The sequence below is a fragment of a genome, unplaced genomic scaffold (assembly GCF_019419815.1).
Source record: "Pyrus x bretschneideri cultivar Hongxiangsu unplaced genomic scaffold, Pyrus_bretschneideri_v1 Contig30, whole genome shotgun sequence".
Taxonomy (NCBI): domain Eukaryota; kingdom Viridiplantae; phylum Streptophyta; class Magnoliopsida; order Rosales; family Rosaceae; genus Pyrus; species Pyrus x bretschneideri.
In genome coordinates this window covers 1,073,516-1,092,067 of record NW_025999613.1, presented here as the reverse complement: position 1 = coordinate 1,092,067, position 18,552 = coordinate 1,073,516, and the positions used below count along the sequence as shown (strand labels likewise).

The following is an 18,552-nucleotide window of genomic DNA, read 5'->3' as shown; positions in this document are numbered from 1 at the left end:
CTCCTTGGGTAATCTTACTGCTTCAAAATCTTATGCGTTTGCTTTCTGTGATTTCTTTCTTGTTTTTCATGTATACTTTGCAATTGTCATTTAGTCCAGCTTGTTTGCATGTTGATGCGTGCTTGAGCATGATCGACCATTGATTGCATCAATCTGCTTAGCATAATTAGCTTGACTGCATATAACATGTTTTTGCTTGGACATGCGCATAACATACTTTCCCTGACTAGATCTTATAGGGCTTTGATAGCATGGCATGTGTAAGGAAAGATGCATGTGTTTTGCGTGATTACATGTAGGGAAAATAGTCCCATGTTAAAGTCTTAGACTTTTCATGAAAGGGTTTGACTTTTATAAACGTACCATTTTGCTTTCCCAGGGCCCACTTGCTTGCTTTCCCAGGTAAATTCCTTGTCATGTCTTGCTTTGCCTGCTTGTATATTTCTTCATGCATGTTGCATTAGCCTGTAGTATATATGGTTTGACGTTTGCTTTCTATAGGTATGTTATGGTTGCGGAATCACAAAAGTGTTTAACTACAGTGGACGGGTCTTTCACTACTAAGGACCATTTTCAACAAGGCAGGCCACCACTTCCTCTTGGTGCTTAGTACAAGTCTTTCAAGCAAGAGGAGCCCTCGTTAAACTCGGTCCCTCTTATCGATCCCAGGCGCATTTCCCAGTGCTGCATTGACTGTGGGTTGTTTCCTACAATGCCATTTTACTTTGAGTTCTCCTGCAGTGAGGCCACTAGCTGGGCAGATTAAATGGACACTAAGCTTGGCTTTGTGAACTAGTGTGCGACCTTGACAAGGGCCAAGGTTTTGGACACCATCTTTATGACCAAGAAGCAGGTTGTTCGCCTCGAGCCCAAACTTCTGCGCCACGTGGCTAGGAAGTGAAGTACAGAGAACCATACCTTCATTTGTGCCTAAGGAGAGTTTACCCCCACTCTGGAAGATGTTGCCAATATTGTGCACCTTCCGATTACGGGTAATATAGATCCTTTTAGTTATGTTATTCCTCCTATAGATACTGATACTTTTGATGTTTTGGAAAAAGGTGCCCCTTCTTCTTCGAGCAAGGCTCTTTGCTTCAACGAGTGGATGAAGCATTTTTGGTAGAAGAAATAAGAACCAAACTACCGGTTTGAGGCCATGTTATGTTGTAGCTAGGCTGCTTTATCTTCTGTGACAACAAAGATACTTTCAGCCACCAAGTAATTCCTTAGGCCATGACGATTGCGTGTGGCCATGTGGTTCCGTTAGCTTCGTTATTCCTTGAGCTTTTCTACCATGAATTAGATTATCTTCATAATTTTGAAGAGCGGGTTGTGGGTAGTGCCCTATTGAAGAGTTTCCTATGCGCTAGCTTTCTGTAAATCTTCATATGGGAGCGTATTAAGGGTTTGAAGATAACCTTTTACCCTTCTAGTGCAGCGAAGAACCGCTACGTTATTGGCTCTTCCTCTTCCTTGCCCGTAACTCTCCTGCTAGCTTGCCGTTGGTTCAGGAAGATTCCAACAAAGAAGCAGGACTTCTTGGAGCTTTTAGATGACGTGAATAACTTTGTTTTCCGTCTGTACATGTCAGTCCCTGAAGGTTTTGCCTCTATATTGTTTTTTACTGATGGTGTTTGTGGTGATGATCCAAGTGTGACATCGATTCCTCTCTCCCAGAATTTGGATTTTTCTTCACTCACTGAAAAAGTCGTTGTCTTTGTTGGCTCATTTAATCCCTTTACTATGAGAGGATAGCGAGGAAATAAGTGTTGTTTACTCCCCATTCAGAGTGTGACATCAGCCAGGCTTTGACCAACGGGTGCCATGACCTTCCCCAGCTGAAGCTGAGGCTTATTTCAATCACTTGTTTTGGAGTTCTATGTATATGCATCCTGAATGTCTTCGCCTTTTCCATTATGTCACAAACCGGACCCAGGTAAACCATATCTCCAAAGGCTACATTGCTTATTAGTTGAAGTGTTTCATTGCCATCCCCAAATTCCATGGTGATAAGCAGTCGCAGTTGTTTCCTAACGTTGTCAGCCACCCCAAACTTATGTTAGAGCCTACAGCTACCACTTTCAGTTCAAAGTACTGATGCCCTATTGCAGAAAAGGAAAACAACATTTCAGGTGATTCTTCCTGGAGTACCAAAAAGAGTAAGGCATCTAGTGTTGGTGAAGGAAATCCTGTAGGTCAAAGGAAGAAAACAGCTTAGGGTATTTTTCTTGGCTTAACTTCTTTTGCTAATTTTCCATTTGCATGTTTTTCCTTAATGCTTTATATGTTATGCCTTAAATGATGTAGTGAAGCACTTCAGGCCTCGAGTGGTGAATTATGGTCCTCCCAACAGGAAGGTTGATGTTTCCCCCACCCTAAAGAAATCGAAGATTGAAGGTTCCTCAGCAAAGCCAAGGATTGGTGATAAATCTTATTCCTCCGTTCCTCACTTTTGTTGATTTATGGTTGTATGCTAACCATGGTTTTTGTTATAGCCAAGGAAGAAACTCCTGTTTCCCTTACTCATAGGACCGGGAATGCTCCATCATCTTTTTTTTCCAGCACTCACAAGCTTCATGAGTTCCTCGATATTACTGCCGCAATTAAGAAAGAATAGAACGCTGAAGAAACTAATGGCCATGAGGTAGTTGACAAAGGCTTGGCTGCTGAGGGAAGCAACAATACAAGTGCCAAGTCTGACCCTAGGAGTTGAGGACATCCTCAGGCTTCCTTAGGGAAGGACACGGAGGGTGAAGATAGTAGCAAAGAACTAAGCGACAAGGATGACAGCAAAGCAGTAAAGGATGTTGATCTTGATAATGTTGATTGATTTTTGAATGATGACGTTTAGGTGGAAGCGGAAGATACAAAGGTATGTATCCCTGTTCTTCATTGATGTTTTCCCTTGTGTGAATTTGTTATTGTCAACCTTCTCCTTAAGTCTTTGAATTTTGCTTAAGCTTGCATATGCATTTAGGAAGTAGCTAAACTTTGCTTAGCACGTTTTCTTCGTGTTTTTGCATGTGCATCTATAAGCATGTTGGTCTGTTGGAATTCCGTATTGGATAACTTCTGTAGGCTGTGTTGTTTTGTGTCTCCACTTGTCGATTTGTCCCTTCACTTGTGCATACTTTCATGCTTTCCTTGTAGGTGAATGATGGTGCTGCAGAGGCTATATGAGTTATTCAAGCCCCCAATGACATTTTTCTCGAGCCTACAGCTTTTCTTGAGGAGATTCTTTCCCTTGATGAGTAGGCATTGATTGAAGAGTGAGCATCGTGGCATGAGGCTCTCAGGAAGCTCAAGCATAGTATCACCAATGAAGCTAAAGTATTAAATTCGATTAAGGAATTGATCCCTTTAGGTGAAGCTTTCTCTTCCCAGGTTAACTTTAGGGAAGTAAAGGTCCACTCGAGGCTAGCTGAGGCACTAGGCAGGTTATTCAATCGTGTCGGCGATGCAATGTGAGCTTCATAGGTTTATCTCCTTTCACGTGCAGAATGATTTTTTAGGAGCTTGGGACCCTACTTTATGGCATGAAGCATACTTCCTCATTGGAAATCACATAGCACAGGCTACTATGTTAGCGGGATATGTTTAGCGATGTGGTAGATTTGGGTATGCCAGTTGGTTCTTTCATTTTTCCTTCAATTTCTGTGGGTTATAGTGAGATATGTCATCCACGGCTAGGCATGATAAGCTTTCTTCTTGTCAGCCTTCCAAGATTTCCCCGTGGAAGGCTCTACTGACAAGTTGGTATGTCTTATTACTTCTAAAAACCTCGAGAACTGGCTAATTCCGATGTTCTCTAAGTACACCCTATAGTCAGCGATAATGTTACTGATACAGATCTCTACGAGGGTTTCTTCATCCATTTTATCATAGCAATCAAAGGAAGATCTTAGAAACTTATAACAAAAGTCATCAGAGCTTTCTCGTGCTTTTGTTGTGTGTTGTGTAGTTGAGTCGTCGTGACACTTTCCTAATGCTGGAAACATTTTTTACAGAAGTTGCCTACCAACATTTCCCAGGTCCGAATGGAACCTGGTGCAAGGGTGGTGTACCAAGTATAGGCACAATCAGTTAGACTTTTTGAGAACTCCATGAGACAGAGGTTACAATCGCCGACATTAAGACCCAAAGCGTCAATGATACGGCTTATATGTTCATGAAATGATTTATATGTTCCTTAGGGCTACCCTTCATCCCGTAAAAAATAAAAAGGTTGAGAGTCTCATATCCTTTAGGATATGGCATGTGGAGAACGCTGGTTGGATATGGTGTCTAAAGAACATAATTCTAGTCCTTTGAACTCATATGTAACTCATTTTCGAGCATGGCTATGACATCTTCCTCAGTGACAAAGGATGGTGTTTTCTTAGGACCCTTGCCAATTGGAACGGCTAACTCCTCTTGAGAAACCTTTTCCCTAGGTCTGTAGTCCTTATCACTGGATTTCTCACTTGGTTTCAGGATTGAGTTTTTCAACTCTTTCACAGATGCAGCACTTTCTTTTTGGCCTTCACCCAAGGCATGAATGGCTATGATGATGTCCGACATGTCATATTCGTCCAAGTTTTCCTAGCTTTCCTAGCGTTGGCCTTTGCGTTGAAACTCGTCGAGCCATGAAGCAACCTCGCCTACATTTGAGGCATTGCCACTCATGGTAGTGTTCCTTATGGATCTTGGAGCCATTGAATTAAGATTGTGACATGTCCCCAACAGAGTCGCCAAGTTACGTTGGGGGACTTTTAGGTTGAGGTGGTCTTAGGCTTTGAGAACATCCTCTTGTCTCCCTTGGTATGGATTCGTAACAAGTCCTAGGATATCTCGAAAGAGTGAGCTTGTCTTAAGAAATACCCTGGTAACATCAACAGCTTGAAGACAACATGAATGATCAAGATAATGACTTGCTCAAGTGAAGCATGGTGTGGAAGCTAGAAGATTATCAGTTTACATGAAAGAGAAAGGGTTTGCATGGTTGCATAACATTCTTAACTGCATGATTTGGGATTTCTTAGGGTGATAGCAAGGCTTCTAATGGTTGAGATTTTGATGGAAGGCTGTGGGAATTGCTAAGGTTGCATAAATGGTGATGCTTGAGGCTTGGATTATGCTTTTGGGCTAACTGGAACTATGTAGGCTTATTTCCTAAGTGGTTCTCATTTGTCTTATCTCTCTTTGTTACTTTAATCCTCTATTCTAATGGATTTTCTCCCTTTTTTGTACGTGAAGGGTTCTTCTTTAGGCTTCAAGAGAATCTCCCATTATGAATTGGTTTTCCCCTCCTTTCTCCCTAGCCATCCTATTATTCCCATTTTGGTGTAAGATAGATGAACTGTTAAGACTTGCAAGCTGCTTTATCTGCCGGAAGACGTGTAAACCAGAGATGAATTAACAAATATAAAGCAATACCTACTCCCTCCCATCCCAGGAATAATTGAAAAGAGTTATCTGTGCTAATTTAGGTAGCGCGCCTCATGACTTTCGTGCGTTGGTTGTCTGTGCAGGCTTGGAAGGGAAAGTCAGCATTAAATGCGTGACTTGCTGGGCTTAACATGTATTTAATGGAAGAATCTATTTAGTTCCTAACTGAAGGAGTTGCCTTATTACGGAAAAGGGAAAACTAGATTAATTCTCTCCCAATGATGCCTGCATGAAATGCAAATGGTTTGGGCTTGGATCTTTGGAGCCCAAGCAACCCAAAGTCTTCCATGACCACAATTCTACGTAAGCCCGATAACTTTCTGTAATCACCCACACCACAATCCACTTGACAAGCCTCAAATATGTGACTTGGGCTTAGCATGAATAGTGACTAAGGAAGCATGGCATGATGAATAGGCATGAGCATGGCGTGAACATCCATCTTAATCACCGTGGCATGACATGTTGGTAAATATATTCCTCGTCGATCCCGTGCTTTGGCATGTGTTTGGGCTTGAATGTAGGCTTTGCATAACAATTGGGCGTTAAGACTTGGTTGGACTAGGTGTGTGACATTTTTGGGCCCCAACAATAATTAATTTTAGTATAGAACCGCAACTTTCCTTCAATATATATAAGCTCAATGATTAAGTGTGCTCCACTTCACCTGACGTATTGTTTACATGTTGTACTTGAGTTTCGCCACATATCAGGGCATGTGAGGACGTAGAGTATTTTTGTATATATAATCAAGGGCGCAACCAGGATAACAAAGTAACTTGGGTGGTTAGGATATTCTATACTAATGTACACTAATGGAAGTGGGATGTTAGGATAAAGTTGTGGACTGTGGCTGGGTTAAAATAGGTATATCCACATGAAAATATTTAAAGATAAAAAAAAATTAGGGATGGTATAACCAATTTATGCCCTTCATGTTGTGTCGTCCATTTAGCATACGATTCACTCGACCAGTTGAGAGAACGTTAGCTCCCCGATACGATCGCCAGTGAATCGTCTTAAGAATGACAACATGCTCATGATTGTGTGTGTTCTCCAAGGCCATCAAGAAGCGGTTAAAGCATAAAGTCAGCTCTGCTAATTAGGAAATTATTAGGAAAACGTTCAGTATAATGACAATAAAAGTTAACCAAAAAAAATTTATATGAAGGTAAGAGACAAACCAATACAAATGCGTATAACTTTCTAGCTCCTAAACACTACCCAAAATTTGAAAGATTTCAATTTAAGCATAAAAAGGTTTTAATGATTAACAACATAAGAGTGGTACTCTAATAATATTTTTTTTGCCACTTAATACTACGGTTTAGTGATATTCTTTTCACTTATAAGTGAGAGGTCTTCAGTTCGATTCTTACCAAATGCGAAGTTGAACCACATTATTGCGAGTCCATTATAAGGCTAATCCACCTCCTCTCCCTTAGTGTAAACAATATCGTTTGTTAAAAAAAAAAAACATTTTTCTTGAGTTTTTGCACTTGATACTAGAGATATTCTAGATATTTGAGGTGAGTAGTTGAGCTAGATAAAATCTACTCGACTTGAGAACAGTGTGAGTTACAAGTAGAACCAATCACCCTTCATATGTGTTTCTACAAGAATGAAAACATGTTCATTATTTCAAAAGAGTTACTAAAGGCAGTTAAGAAACAATTACACGATCAAGTTTTCTGCCAATTATGAAAATACAAAGACACTCAATACCGTGATATCAATGACGACAATGAAGGTTAAAGCCTCATTTTGTAGTTTGCATTTCATAAGATTTTAAAAGTATCAAAATTCAACCAACCGTTGCATAACAAGTTTCAAGTCAATGTGCTACAAGCTTTCAGTTGTTGCAAAATTTCCCAAGCAGTGCAATGCAATAGCTCGTTGTGCGAAACTACTCAACCAATTCAAGTATTCACAAAGCCCATGTAGAAGATTAAGGTAATAAAGGTTTTGGGCTTCTTGGGGGCACCAACCTTTAGAAGTAAATCAAATTCCACAACAAATTTGCAAGTGCCCTCTACTAAAGTGGTGAGGAGTGTTATGCACTACAGCATGATTTTAAATTCCATCAACTCTCTAATCTAACATTTAATATGACAAATCTACTGTTTGATAAAAAAAATTCACAAAAAAATTTAGTCAAAACCCATCCTAAATTCAAACCAAAACTCATTTAATAGCTAGCGATAGAAGAAGTCAAAGATGTTTAATCTAACTTTTGTATATATTTATATATATATTTTTTGGCAAACGGTAGATTTTGTTAAATTAGATGCTAAATTATCACCAACGTGATTTGAACTCATGTCGTTATGCAAAGAATCAACACATTTCGACACATGTGGTAAAAGAATACATGAGTTTAATCTAAACTTTCCCACTCTACAACTTTACCAAACTTAGCAATTTTTTTTTTTCGAGAAAGTAAAACTTGCCTCAAATAATAAACCCCAAAACAACATTTAGGGTATGTTTGTTTGCCTTCACTAGCATTCTTTGGACTGGACAAAACTAAATGATAGTACAATATGGTGTTTGTTATTTACACAGACAAGAGTTAATGAGACTAAAGGGGACACGCCCTGACTGAATGCCTCGCTAGCCATTCTTAGCAAGAGCCCTCAATTTCGAGCGGACTCTTAGTCCCTCTCTCGTAGCTGATCCATCCGTCTTCTTCTCCTTCACACCTTCGCCATCTCCCATCTCCTTCACGACTTTGCTGTTTCATCTGAGTTTGAGCAGGACGAGAGGTTCTCAGCAATAATGGAAAGGCCTCCCCTAACCTCAAACTCTTCATGGGTAACCTTCCCTTCAGCATTGATAGCGCTCAGCTCACTGGTATCTTTGAGAGCACTGGAAATGTCCAAATGGTCGAGGTAATTCCTTGTTTTCACTCAAAATTTTGTAAATTTTACTTGAAATTTGGGTGAAAAGTGAAATTGGTTGTTGCTGGTTTAGTGTTTTATGGGTTAAATTTGAGGGTTTTTTGCAGGTGATATATGATAAGACGACCGGAAGAAGTAGAGGATTTGGGTTTGTGACTATGTCAAGTGTTAGCTGAATCTGCTACTCACCAGCTAAACGGCTATGTGAGTCTTCATATTTAAGTCTGACCATTTGCTGATATTTTCTTATATATGCAAAAGTTTGTGGAATTTTGCGAATTGGTACTTTATTTATAATTGTATTTATTAACATTCATTTGTTGAAACTTGCTTGAAATTTGTCTTACTGAAGAAATGTTTGATGGAGCTTAGTCTCTGGCCTTTCGTAGTGCTATTTTTGTTACGATTGCGATCACCTACTACGATTTACCGTGTTGATTGTTCCGAGTTGAAGTCATTGGTTACAGGTCAAGTTGACAACCCTGTTTGTTGTATATAACTATGTTAGCAAGAGTTTTATGGCATTATCGTGAAAACAATTTTATTGATTGACGTTTGAAACTTGGTCGATGTTTATTTCATTCTGAAAAGGTTGTTTTGTTTTGTAGCTTTGTGTTGCATTTCTTGATGTTGGTTTTTTAATGTAGTGATTGGTTGAGTTCCGTATTTATTTTGCTAAGTCTTACCATCATGTGGTTGTATTGCATTCATGAGAACCCTGTATATCGTATCTAAGAAAGGATTATATTGTATATCAGCAAGGTTCTAAAAAACGCTAGGCGCTAGTCGGGCGGCGGGCTGGCACCTAGCGCCTAGGCGACTAGGCGGAGTCTAGGCGAATTTAGGTAAATTTCTTGTATATCTTGTAAATAAGTGCATATTGACACTTATAAAAAAATTAAACTTTTACAAAATCCATGGATAAGATAATAAAAGAATAATAAAATGCAAAAAGAGCATCCAACAAGTCCAAAATTTAAAAACACAATAAGCATATATGTCATAGAACCATAGTGAGGAGTATTGTAGGATGACATATGTATAATAAGTTCCCAATTTTAAACCACACAAAATGCAAAATAGGAGGAAAATAAGGAAATATAGTAATGTAGGTAGGATTTTTTTTTTAAATTTCAAAAAAAAAAAAAAAACCTCCTAGCTGCCTAGCATCGCCTAGCCCGCCTCACCTGCCTAGGTGGCCACCTAGACCCCAACCGATTTTTCCAATCAATTTACAAGAAAACGCCTTGGGTCACCACCGCCTAGCGCCTAGGCGGTTGCCTAGGCCGTTTTTTAGAACATTGTATATAAGTAAGACTTCATTGCATTTGGCAGGAACTTGATGGCAGGGCATTGAGGGTAAACTATGGACCTCCTCGGACTGAGGATTCCTCTCTCTCTGGCTTTTCATATTTGGTTGTGTTCATGCATTGCTTGATTCCATTTATTTGAATGTGCTGAGTTTTCAGGTTTTTGCATATAATCATGTTCTAGATGCTATGGTACAGAAACATTTTTGAGATTTCTGAAATAAACAAATGTGCATCTGTATCAATTTGTTATGGATATAAAAGTTTCACTTGATTTCTAAGAGCACTGTATTTGAGATGTTGCCAAATTTGTTCTCCAATTAATATACTTAAGCTATGGTGTGTGAACCATATCCACCAACTACAGTCTGCAGTAGTGTTGAGACAAGGTTGAGGTAGTTGTAGATTATTTGCATTTTATCCATTTTTAACCAATTTTTGTTCTGTTTACTACCCAATGCTTACAACATGCAGTCTTTTGATCTGAGTATCTGACATCATGGTTAATCTTTCTTAGTTTGAGCTTCCACCTGGGGTGGAGTCTGCTTTACTACAAGAAATTTTGAACATAACACATGAAAAACCTGAGTTCATTGTCTCTGGAACAACAACAAGAAGTAATAAAGCTCCAACAGATGCTTCGGTGAGATCAGATTCAGCCATTGTAGCAGAGTCATAAATGGCAGTTTTGATGCAACAAGTTGTTATATGTGCAAGCACCAACTTGCTTGCTAGAGCAACAAAAGGCGTAGTATTGATTCAATCGATTTTGATTATTTGTAACAGTATGTTTACGTAAATAGTTGATTCAGAGGATCTACAGTGCAGGAGTACTATCGTATACGTGCTCGAATCCAAATGTAGCAATGATCAAGGCTCGGCTGTCCATTTGCCATTGCACCTCACACATCATTGTAGTCTTGAAATTGAATGCAATCAAATCAAAAGTGAATAATTAAGAAAAGCATTCTAAACCCTGTCAATTGTTAGGAAAACACCTTTGCTATATTGATGTTTGGAGCAATACTAGAATCATGTATGTTTCTTTTGTTGGTAAGAAATTTGGTTTTTATATATTTTTTTATTGAGTCATACTCTCATCTAATATTATTAATTTTGATAATATCTTTAAATGAAAAGAAATTAAATTAGAATAATAATTTAGTCTCAGTCCGAGCAAACACCAAACTAGTGATAGTACTGTTTTCATTATTTTGCTTCTTAGTCCGACACTGCATCAAACGCTTCACTAAATTAGTCCAGTTTAGTCTAGTCTAAGCCAGTCCAACTTAGTCATTGAAGCTAGTTCAGTTCGAAATAATCCGGTACAATAAACGCATCTTTAATGTGTTGTTGGATATGAATCCGCAGGTTTAAGCATGAGAAAAGTAATGATGATGAAGGAGGAAATATGGACTTTGTCATATAAAGAGACTTAACGAAGGATACAAAGCCCAACTGTCAAGTAATGGACCATACATTCAAATATTATTTCAACCGGCCGGATTCGTAAGAGAAGGCGTTGACACTTGACACATGGTATTCCGCGCTCACCGGATTCATCGAATTTCAAAATGGGAAATTTCCTCGTAATTAACTATCACGCGGTTATCCATTTAATTATTATTTTACTAATTAACAAAATATTATTTTAGAGAAAACCGTAGTAATGATCTTTTAACTTTAATTCAATTTAAGCAATGATTTTTCAACTCAAAATCCACGATCATTGGTTCCTTAACTCATTAAAACGTGCAATTATGATTATTTTCGTCAAATCCGTTAAAACTTATGTCAAAATAAGTTACGCATGAGACTGAATTAAGATATTAAAAATCAAATGAAAAAAGTGTAGCAATGACTCCCTAACTTTAACCCAATTAAAGAAATGATCTCTCAACTTTAATCTATTGGAGAAATGATCACTCAACTTTATCCAATTAAAAGAATAATCCCTCAATTTAATTCAATTATAGCAATGATCATTCGTCTCATATCTGTAATTTTTTATGATGAACTATTACTTAAATTGAGTTAGAATTTAAGTATGAATGATACAATCTCTATTGCTACTTTTACTTTGTCCTCGTCCCATTCATTTCTTAAAACGGAATAAAAGTCTGCCCCAAAGACTTCATATTCTCTAATTTTTCCAATCCTTTCATTGGCTCCTTGCTTTTTCCCAGATCCCTCCGTTTATCTGCCACTCCCTCCTCTTCTTCTTCCTCGCCGATTCTCTGAGTCAGGTCTGTACGGAAGAGCAGCAGCAGCAGCCATGCCGTCGCAGGAGTACATGGACAAGATGCAGGTCCGACAGAACTACCGGAATCTCTGGCACTCCGACCTCATGGGCACCATTCAGGCCGACACTCGCTGTATTACTCTCTCTCCCTCTCTCTCTTTCTTTCTCTCTCTATAAATTCGACCGGTTTAGTGTCTGATATGGGACTGTGAATGTTTGTCGTTGCAGATTGCTGCTTTGCGGCGTTCTGGTGAGTTCTCTCCGTCGATCTGATTGCTTTGCTTGTTAGTAGATCTGATTTCCCTGCCGATTTTGCAATTTCTGTTCATGTTTTCCTCGTTGACTTGGTCTGACACTCGTTGACTTCATTTCTATAATTTAAATCTCGATGAATGCTAGGTAGACAATCTTTTCAGGCCAAATTTGCAGATCAATTGATATGTTATCAATAGAAAATAAGCACGTTAATTAATATTTAAGTAAAAATCCAATCATCAACAACTATGTCATATAGTTTACCAATTTTGTTTCCCTAGCCCATTTATTTCTCTGGATTAAAATTAGAAACTGAATACTTGATTGATTGTTTTTAGGATTAAGTATTTAAAACCCCCAAATCCTTTAGTGTCATTCCAAAGTAGTTTCAACCCTTTTGATCATGCCAAACAAGTACGCGATCTATTGAAAATGTAACATATGATAAGCCCCAGTTAAAATCTATTAAATTAACTAGAATTTACTTTGTCTCCAAAATCAATAGAAGATCATGTAAGCATAGCCTCTGCCAATTAATGGTCACCACCACCGTCATCGTGCCATCACCTCCAAACCCAAAGAAGAACTAGAAGCTTTACGAGTCGAGAATCGGTGCATGAGGAAAACACATACAAAAACAAGCTCTTTGAAACCTTATATGAAATATTAACCCTCTCTTTTGTTAGAATATTGTTCTCTTGATATCATTTCAATTTGGGTTCATTTTCGATTCAATCCAGTACCCATTTAATCATTGTGTTTCATATTGTATAATCTATTTTTGAAATTTCGATTTTAAGGTAACAAATATTAATGTTGACTATGATATACCCATTTAGTGGGTTTTGAATATAATCTATGTTCCTCGGGACTAGAATTCTCTTGACCAGACTCCCGCTGACCAGAACTCTCATCTTCATTGGCAAAGATCTTGATCAAACTCCAATTTGAACTTCTCGTAACCAGGCTCCCCCTAATTGAACTACCCATGATCAGACTCCCTAATCGAACTCCTATTTGACCAAGCTCCTCCATATTAGATTTCCCTTGACCAGCCTCTCATGATCAGAACTCTCATCTCATTGCAAAAGCAATTATAGACTTCTTTGTGAGAAACTATCGCTCTTCTGCATCTTGTTCCAATCGGCATCAAACATCTTGCTAGCTTGCTCTTAACACCTTCAATTGCCTCATGGAGACCTTTACAATAAAGCATGTCCTCTATTCTTGATTTCCATGTAACTCAGTTGGAGCGGGTGAGTTTCATCATAGTGCTAGTCACACCTTCCATTCTAAACGGATATCAGCCAGATCAGGCTCTGATACCACTTGTTGTGAATATCGAGTTTAAGAATGGGAAAGACAAAACAAACTCGGGAAATCGAAAACAAAATAATCAAGATAAACAACGCTAAAATTAACGTGGTTTGGCTATATGTGCCTAGGTCCACAGAGCAACAATAACAATCTTTCACTATTTCGATAATCAGTACAATGGATAATCTTGCCAAGCCTTTAGGATTAAGACTTGTGAAAAACCTGAAAGAACAAGAACAAGAAATGCACTCTTATCACTCTTTTTTATCTAGCACACAGTTTGCCCTCACAATATTCTCTCACTCTAACTCTTTGAGTGGTATATAACTTATCATGGGCTGAAAAAACCCAACATCTACTGAGATAAATTTTAATTTAAAAAGTAGATGTAGGATTTATTACTATGTGAGTGTAGTCAACAAAATGTGGGGTGTGGATAAAATAACCCTACTTGATTTTAGGTAACAAACTATTTTTTTGTGCACTCAATGTGTCAATGGATGCTGCTTTGAATTTTTTTTTTTTTTTTTTTTTTCCTTTCTGGATTTCTCAATGCAATGGAAGGAAATACCATTAACTAACTATTTTTATTTTTTGTTTCCGGGTAGATTTCGTTTACTTGTCAAAAAGAAAGAGAAATTAAGAACAAAACCATCAGAGTGTACGATAGTGGTGGCAGTCAAGATGAAAATTGCGCAACTTGATCATAAATTTTCCCTCCTTTAATACTTGTTAATCGTTATAACATATAGTGTGGCTCAAGTTCTTTTGCACCAGATAGAGGCTATGAACAAGAGTAGAGTAATTAGCAACCCCCAATAGATTGAATTCCATCATATGAACTGAAAGGGGATGCTTAGATTTCAAGTAAGCTTTGATGCATATTGCAGGGCCTTTTTAGTTATACATTGTCCATTTTATTTGGGTTGCTAACTTCGAACCGCACTTTTAATTTTACCCGTGCATGAATTAACTATTTGATCATCAGGTATTGAGTTTTCCTCCCATTGTGGTGATATTGATTGACTTTTGTTTCCCTTCAGTGCACCATGTGCTTCATACTTGCTCCGGAAACGAGCACTTTATAATGACATGTCAAGGTGATTTGTACTTTTGATTTTGCTTGAACCCTAATCTGAACTATGTGACCCTGTGTTTTGAATACAGTGATAATTGCGCTTTTGTTTGTCATAGATATGTATGCTGTGCTGGTTATATGCCTTGTAGCGGTAGGTGTGGGGAAAGTAAATGTCCTGAATTCTGCCTGGCAACTGAGGTATACAATGAATGTAATTACTATGGTTTATGTAACCTTCTTCAAATCCTTGGTTTAACATCTATATGCCTTTTGTGGCATAATTTTGTCCTTATTTCTAGTAGATTTCACCACATTCTTGGTTGTTTCTTACTATCTTATTTTCATGCCTTTTATATTGAAAGGACAGATTGATAGCTAATCATCTATTAGTTAAGTATTTCTGGTAGTCCGAAAATCCTGCTAGGAATCCCCATGTCGCCCAACGAATTTGTCTGCTAAAATTTGTGCATCTGAAAATGGTTTGATTTTAGTTGCATCCCATGCAAGCTAAAAGGCTTAAAGTTTGTATTAGTAATCAGCAGAAGTATAGAGAAAAAGAGGGTTTTTTTTTTTTTTTTTAACGTTTGAGAATTCATAGGCAGAGAGAAGAATAAGCAAGAGAAAAAAAAAAAAAAGAGGAAGTACAGAAGGAGATATCAATGAAACCACACCAAACCTTGAACAACACCTTGCTATGTTTATTTCCGAGACCTAGAAATACTACTCTTAACTAGTAGAAGCTCTTAAAAAAATTCAAAAAGCATAAAGTCTCTAAAATCCCACATACATTGGCTCTTAATAACACCTTAACTCTTAAGTGACCTCCAACAATTGACTGAATCCAAATTTTATTTAACAATTATGTCAATTGACGAACTGTTTTTGTATTTTTAATTGCCAAGGGCGTTTCCCTTTGGACTGGGAAGACCTTGACTGAAGTGTTCCAATGCGTTTAATCTTTGGCTTTTAGAGATCCTTGATTGTTTTCCTAAGCAAACTGTTGTTATCCCATCACCTGATAGATCTCTTGGTGCATGTGGTTTGGCTAATTAAGCTCCAGAAACATAGAATCATATGATAGAATAAGAAATTAGTACAAAAAACAGATACATAACAAGGTGCTCAAATTTGGTTCCAATGCAGTATCTTGGCGCCTGATGTTTTCAATATCCTGATCAGAATCTGGTTCACTTGTTCAATGCTATACAAACAAACCAATCCATATGTTATCTGAATTTCATGGGTCATAAATATAATGACTTTGCTCAAATGTGGCTCTAGCGTAGTGTAATTTATGGCCAATTAAGTAGTGCTTTCAGTTCATGTAGTTTTCCATAAATAATCAATTATACGACAAGAGTAATTGAAGGTCAAATTTGCTTTAGGGGTTGAATTTTTAGAGGATAGACTGCAAAGGACTTGTATAGGCGTTTTACTCTTTCTTTCTTTTGTGTTCGCAAACAATCTTGTTTAGGGTCAGTTGCATGCTTGCCATTATTTTGTTACTATAAGCTGAAGCTGCACAGAGATTCGCTTCCTGTAGTTTCTAATTTTCATCCTACGCTTGACATTCCAGGTTTTCCTGTGTTTTGGGAATTCGGTGGCCTCAACCCGCTTTCTGTTGCAAGATGAATTCAATATACAGACAACACAGTGTGATAATTGCATCATTGTAATCTCTCTCTTGCAACACCGTATTCTAGTTTATAAAATCTTTATAGCAGAGCTCGATTGTGGTTTCCAATTTAATGTAATGTTCTATTCAACTGTTAGTTATGCTTCCTCTTGTTAACAGGGTTTCATGTTCTGCCTACAACAACTTGCGTGTATTTTCTCCATAGTTGCGATGATTGTTGGAAGTGAAGAAATCTCAGAGGCATCTCAGTTGTTGAATTGTTTGGCTGACTTGGTGTACTGCACGTAAGTTCTTTTCTTTTACCCATTGAACATTCTCAACCAACGTTGATTCGTGGTTACTAATTTTGCATTTGCTTTCTTGTGCAGGGTCTGTGCATGTATGCAGGTAAGCAAGTTGTTTTTTCTCTCGGAATTCATCTTAAGAATTCCCAAATGCGAAACTAGAACGAAAGTTAGATGAACTTCATTTGCTGTTGACTCCCGACTTTTTAATTTTGCAGACACAGCACAAGATTGAAATGGACAAACGAGATGGCAAGTTTGGACCGCAACCGATGGCAGTTCCTCAGTTTCAGCAGATGTCTCGCATTGATCAGCAAGTTCCTCCCACAGTTGGATATCCACCTCAACCAGCATATCCAGCTCAACCAGCTTACGGTCAGCCCTATGGTTATCCACCTGCTCCACAAGCTCAAGGCTACCCACCAGCTCCACAAGCTCAAGGCTACCCGCCAGCCGGTTATCCTCCAAGCGGCTATCCACCTAGCGGTTATCCACCTTCCGGCCATTAATTCTAGCTGATTTTGAACAGATTTATGCATCCAATTACAGTCTCTGGTGGCCGTTTTGTTCAATCGTGTTACGTGTTGGTTTGCAAGTATTGTCTTTGAAGTTCCAACTTGTGTATCTTCGACCTTGCTCTTCTTAAATATTACTTGCAAGAGGGTTTACTGATGTATGCAGTAACTTTGTGCTTTGCTTTTTATGATATAAAACTTCAAACTTCCTCACCCTCTATAAAAATGCGAGCATCTTGTCGTCTCTCTCTCATATTTGCTTTCTCATGGTTGTTTGGGTGGATTTGTAAGACTAAAATCATCTGTCACCTATGGCGTGTTTACCTATTCGTAATTGGAATCAAAACAAGGAGTCTGAATCCGATTATCGAGTATTCGAGTGTTGGCTTACTAAACCCTTTTCCTTTCTTTTTAGGGTTTTCGTTACATAGTCATAGATCAGGTGTTTGCTCCCCTTCATACTTGGTTTTGTGCATGGTTTATGCATGACCTGGGTAGACAATGTATTGACAAGGTATCTCTATCATATTAATACTATAGTGTATTGTTATTATAAAATTAATAAGATGGGATACGCTGCCAATACAGGTCATGTGCAAACCACACGTTCGCGTGCATGTGAGCATTTATGGTCAGAATATCAAAATGGGGTGTGCTATCCACAAACATGTTTTTTAGTTCTCACTCTCTTTTAATTTTTTGTCGTCATATTAAATGAATTAAGAATATCAAATGATATAAATTAATAAGGGGTGTGTGTGTGGATATCACACCCTTATCAAAATATGTAGAGCATAAATCTATATGCAAGCATTTCATTTCTCAATCCGCCCATCCCAATGCTGTTATTGTTGACTACTGTAATTTAAGACCTACAAATGGGTGGTTTAAATTGTTGCATTTTTCTCTTGTCAAACACAATCTTCATCGTATAGAAGAAAATGTTATAAGAGATATACATAAAAACAAGTTGTAAGAGCATCCCCAATTGGGGCTCTATCCTTCATGAGGCTACTACATTTCAAGCTTTAGCGAGAAATTTCATCCTCAATGACCCAGAAAATGGGGCTAGATCCACCACTGGGGCTAGCAACTTCCTTTCTTAGATAGCATAAAATCAGGCTACATCTAGCCCCAAAAAACAGTGGGTCCCACAAAAAAAGTAGCAACCCATATGAGCAAAATTCAATCACTCTCTCTTCAATTGCAAATACACTTATACTCTCCTTTTATTATTATTTTTTAATTCTTTTTTCTCAATTATTTTCTTGCAATTTGGCTAGTTAATGATTGTTTTAAATTCCATAAGAATTTAAATTTCAAATTGATTTAATGTTCATGGGCATTGGTGGATGAAATTTTCAAATATTTTTTTTTCAAAATTGTATGATACTAATTTACCAATTGGTGCTAGGTAAATTGTTGTGTTATGGAAAATCAAATTATTTCAGAAGGTGAAGTGGGGGTTTGTTTCTTTCAACATATGAGATTGAGATAAGAGAATATAATCCAATGAACAATTCATAAGTGATTAAATCTAACTTTGTCACATTTTGAACTTTTAGGTTGAAAGGTCCATAAAAAAAAA

The 18,552-nt window shown here is 37.8% G+C and overlaps 1 protein-coding gene and 1 long non-coding RNA gene across 2 annotated transcripts; both read left to right on the top strand.

The window, feature by feature from the left end:
- The first annotated feature begins 8,016 nt into the window (after positions 1-8,016).
- LOC125479982 lies at positions 8,017-10,709 on the top strand. Its single transcript, XR_007260402.1, has 3 exons — positions 8,017-8,318; positions 8,435-8,531; positions 10,155-10,709. It is a non-coding gene; the product is annotated as an uncharacterized LOC125479982 (long non-coding RNA).
- A 1,033-nt stretch (positions 10,710-11,742) lies between these two features.
- On the top strand, positions 11,743-17,177 carry LOC125479954. Its single transcript, XM_048590135.1, has 8 exons — positions 11,743-12,012; positions 12,108-12,129; positions 14,495-14,551; positions 14,646-14,727; positions 16,106-16,201; positions 16,325-16,449; positions 16,534-16,552; positions 16,668-17,177. The coding sequence occupies exons 1-8, from the start codon at positions 11,913-11,915 to the stop codon at positions 16,956-16,958; spliced, it is 792 nt and encodes a 263-aa protein (XP_048446092.1). The 5' UTR covers positions 11,743-11,912; the 3' UTR covers positions 16,959-17,177.
- Positions 17,178-18,552: the final 1,375 nt, after the last annotated feature.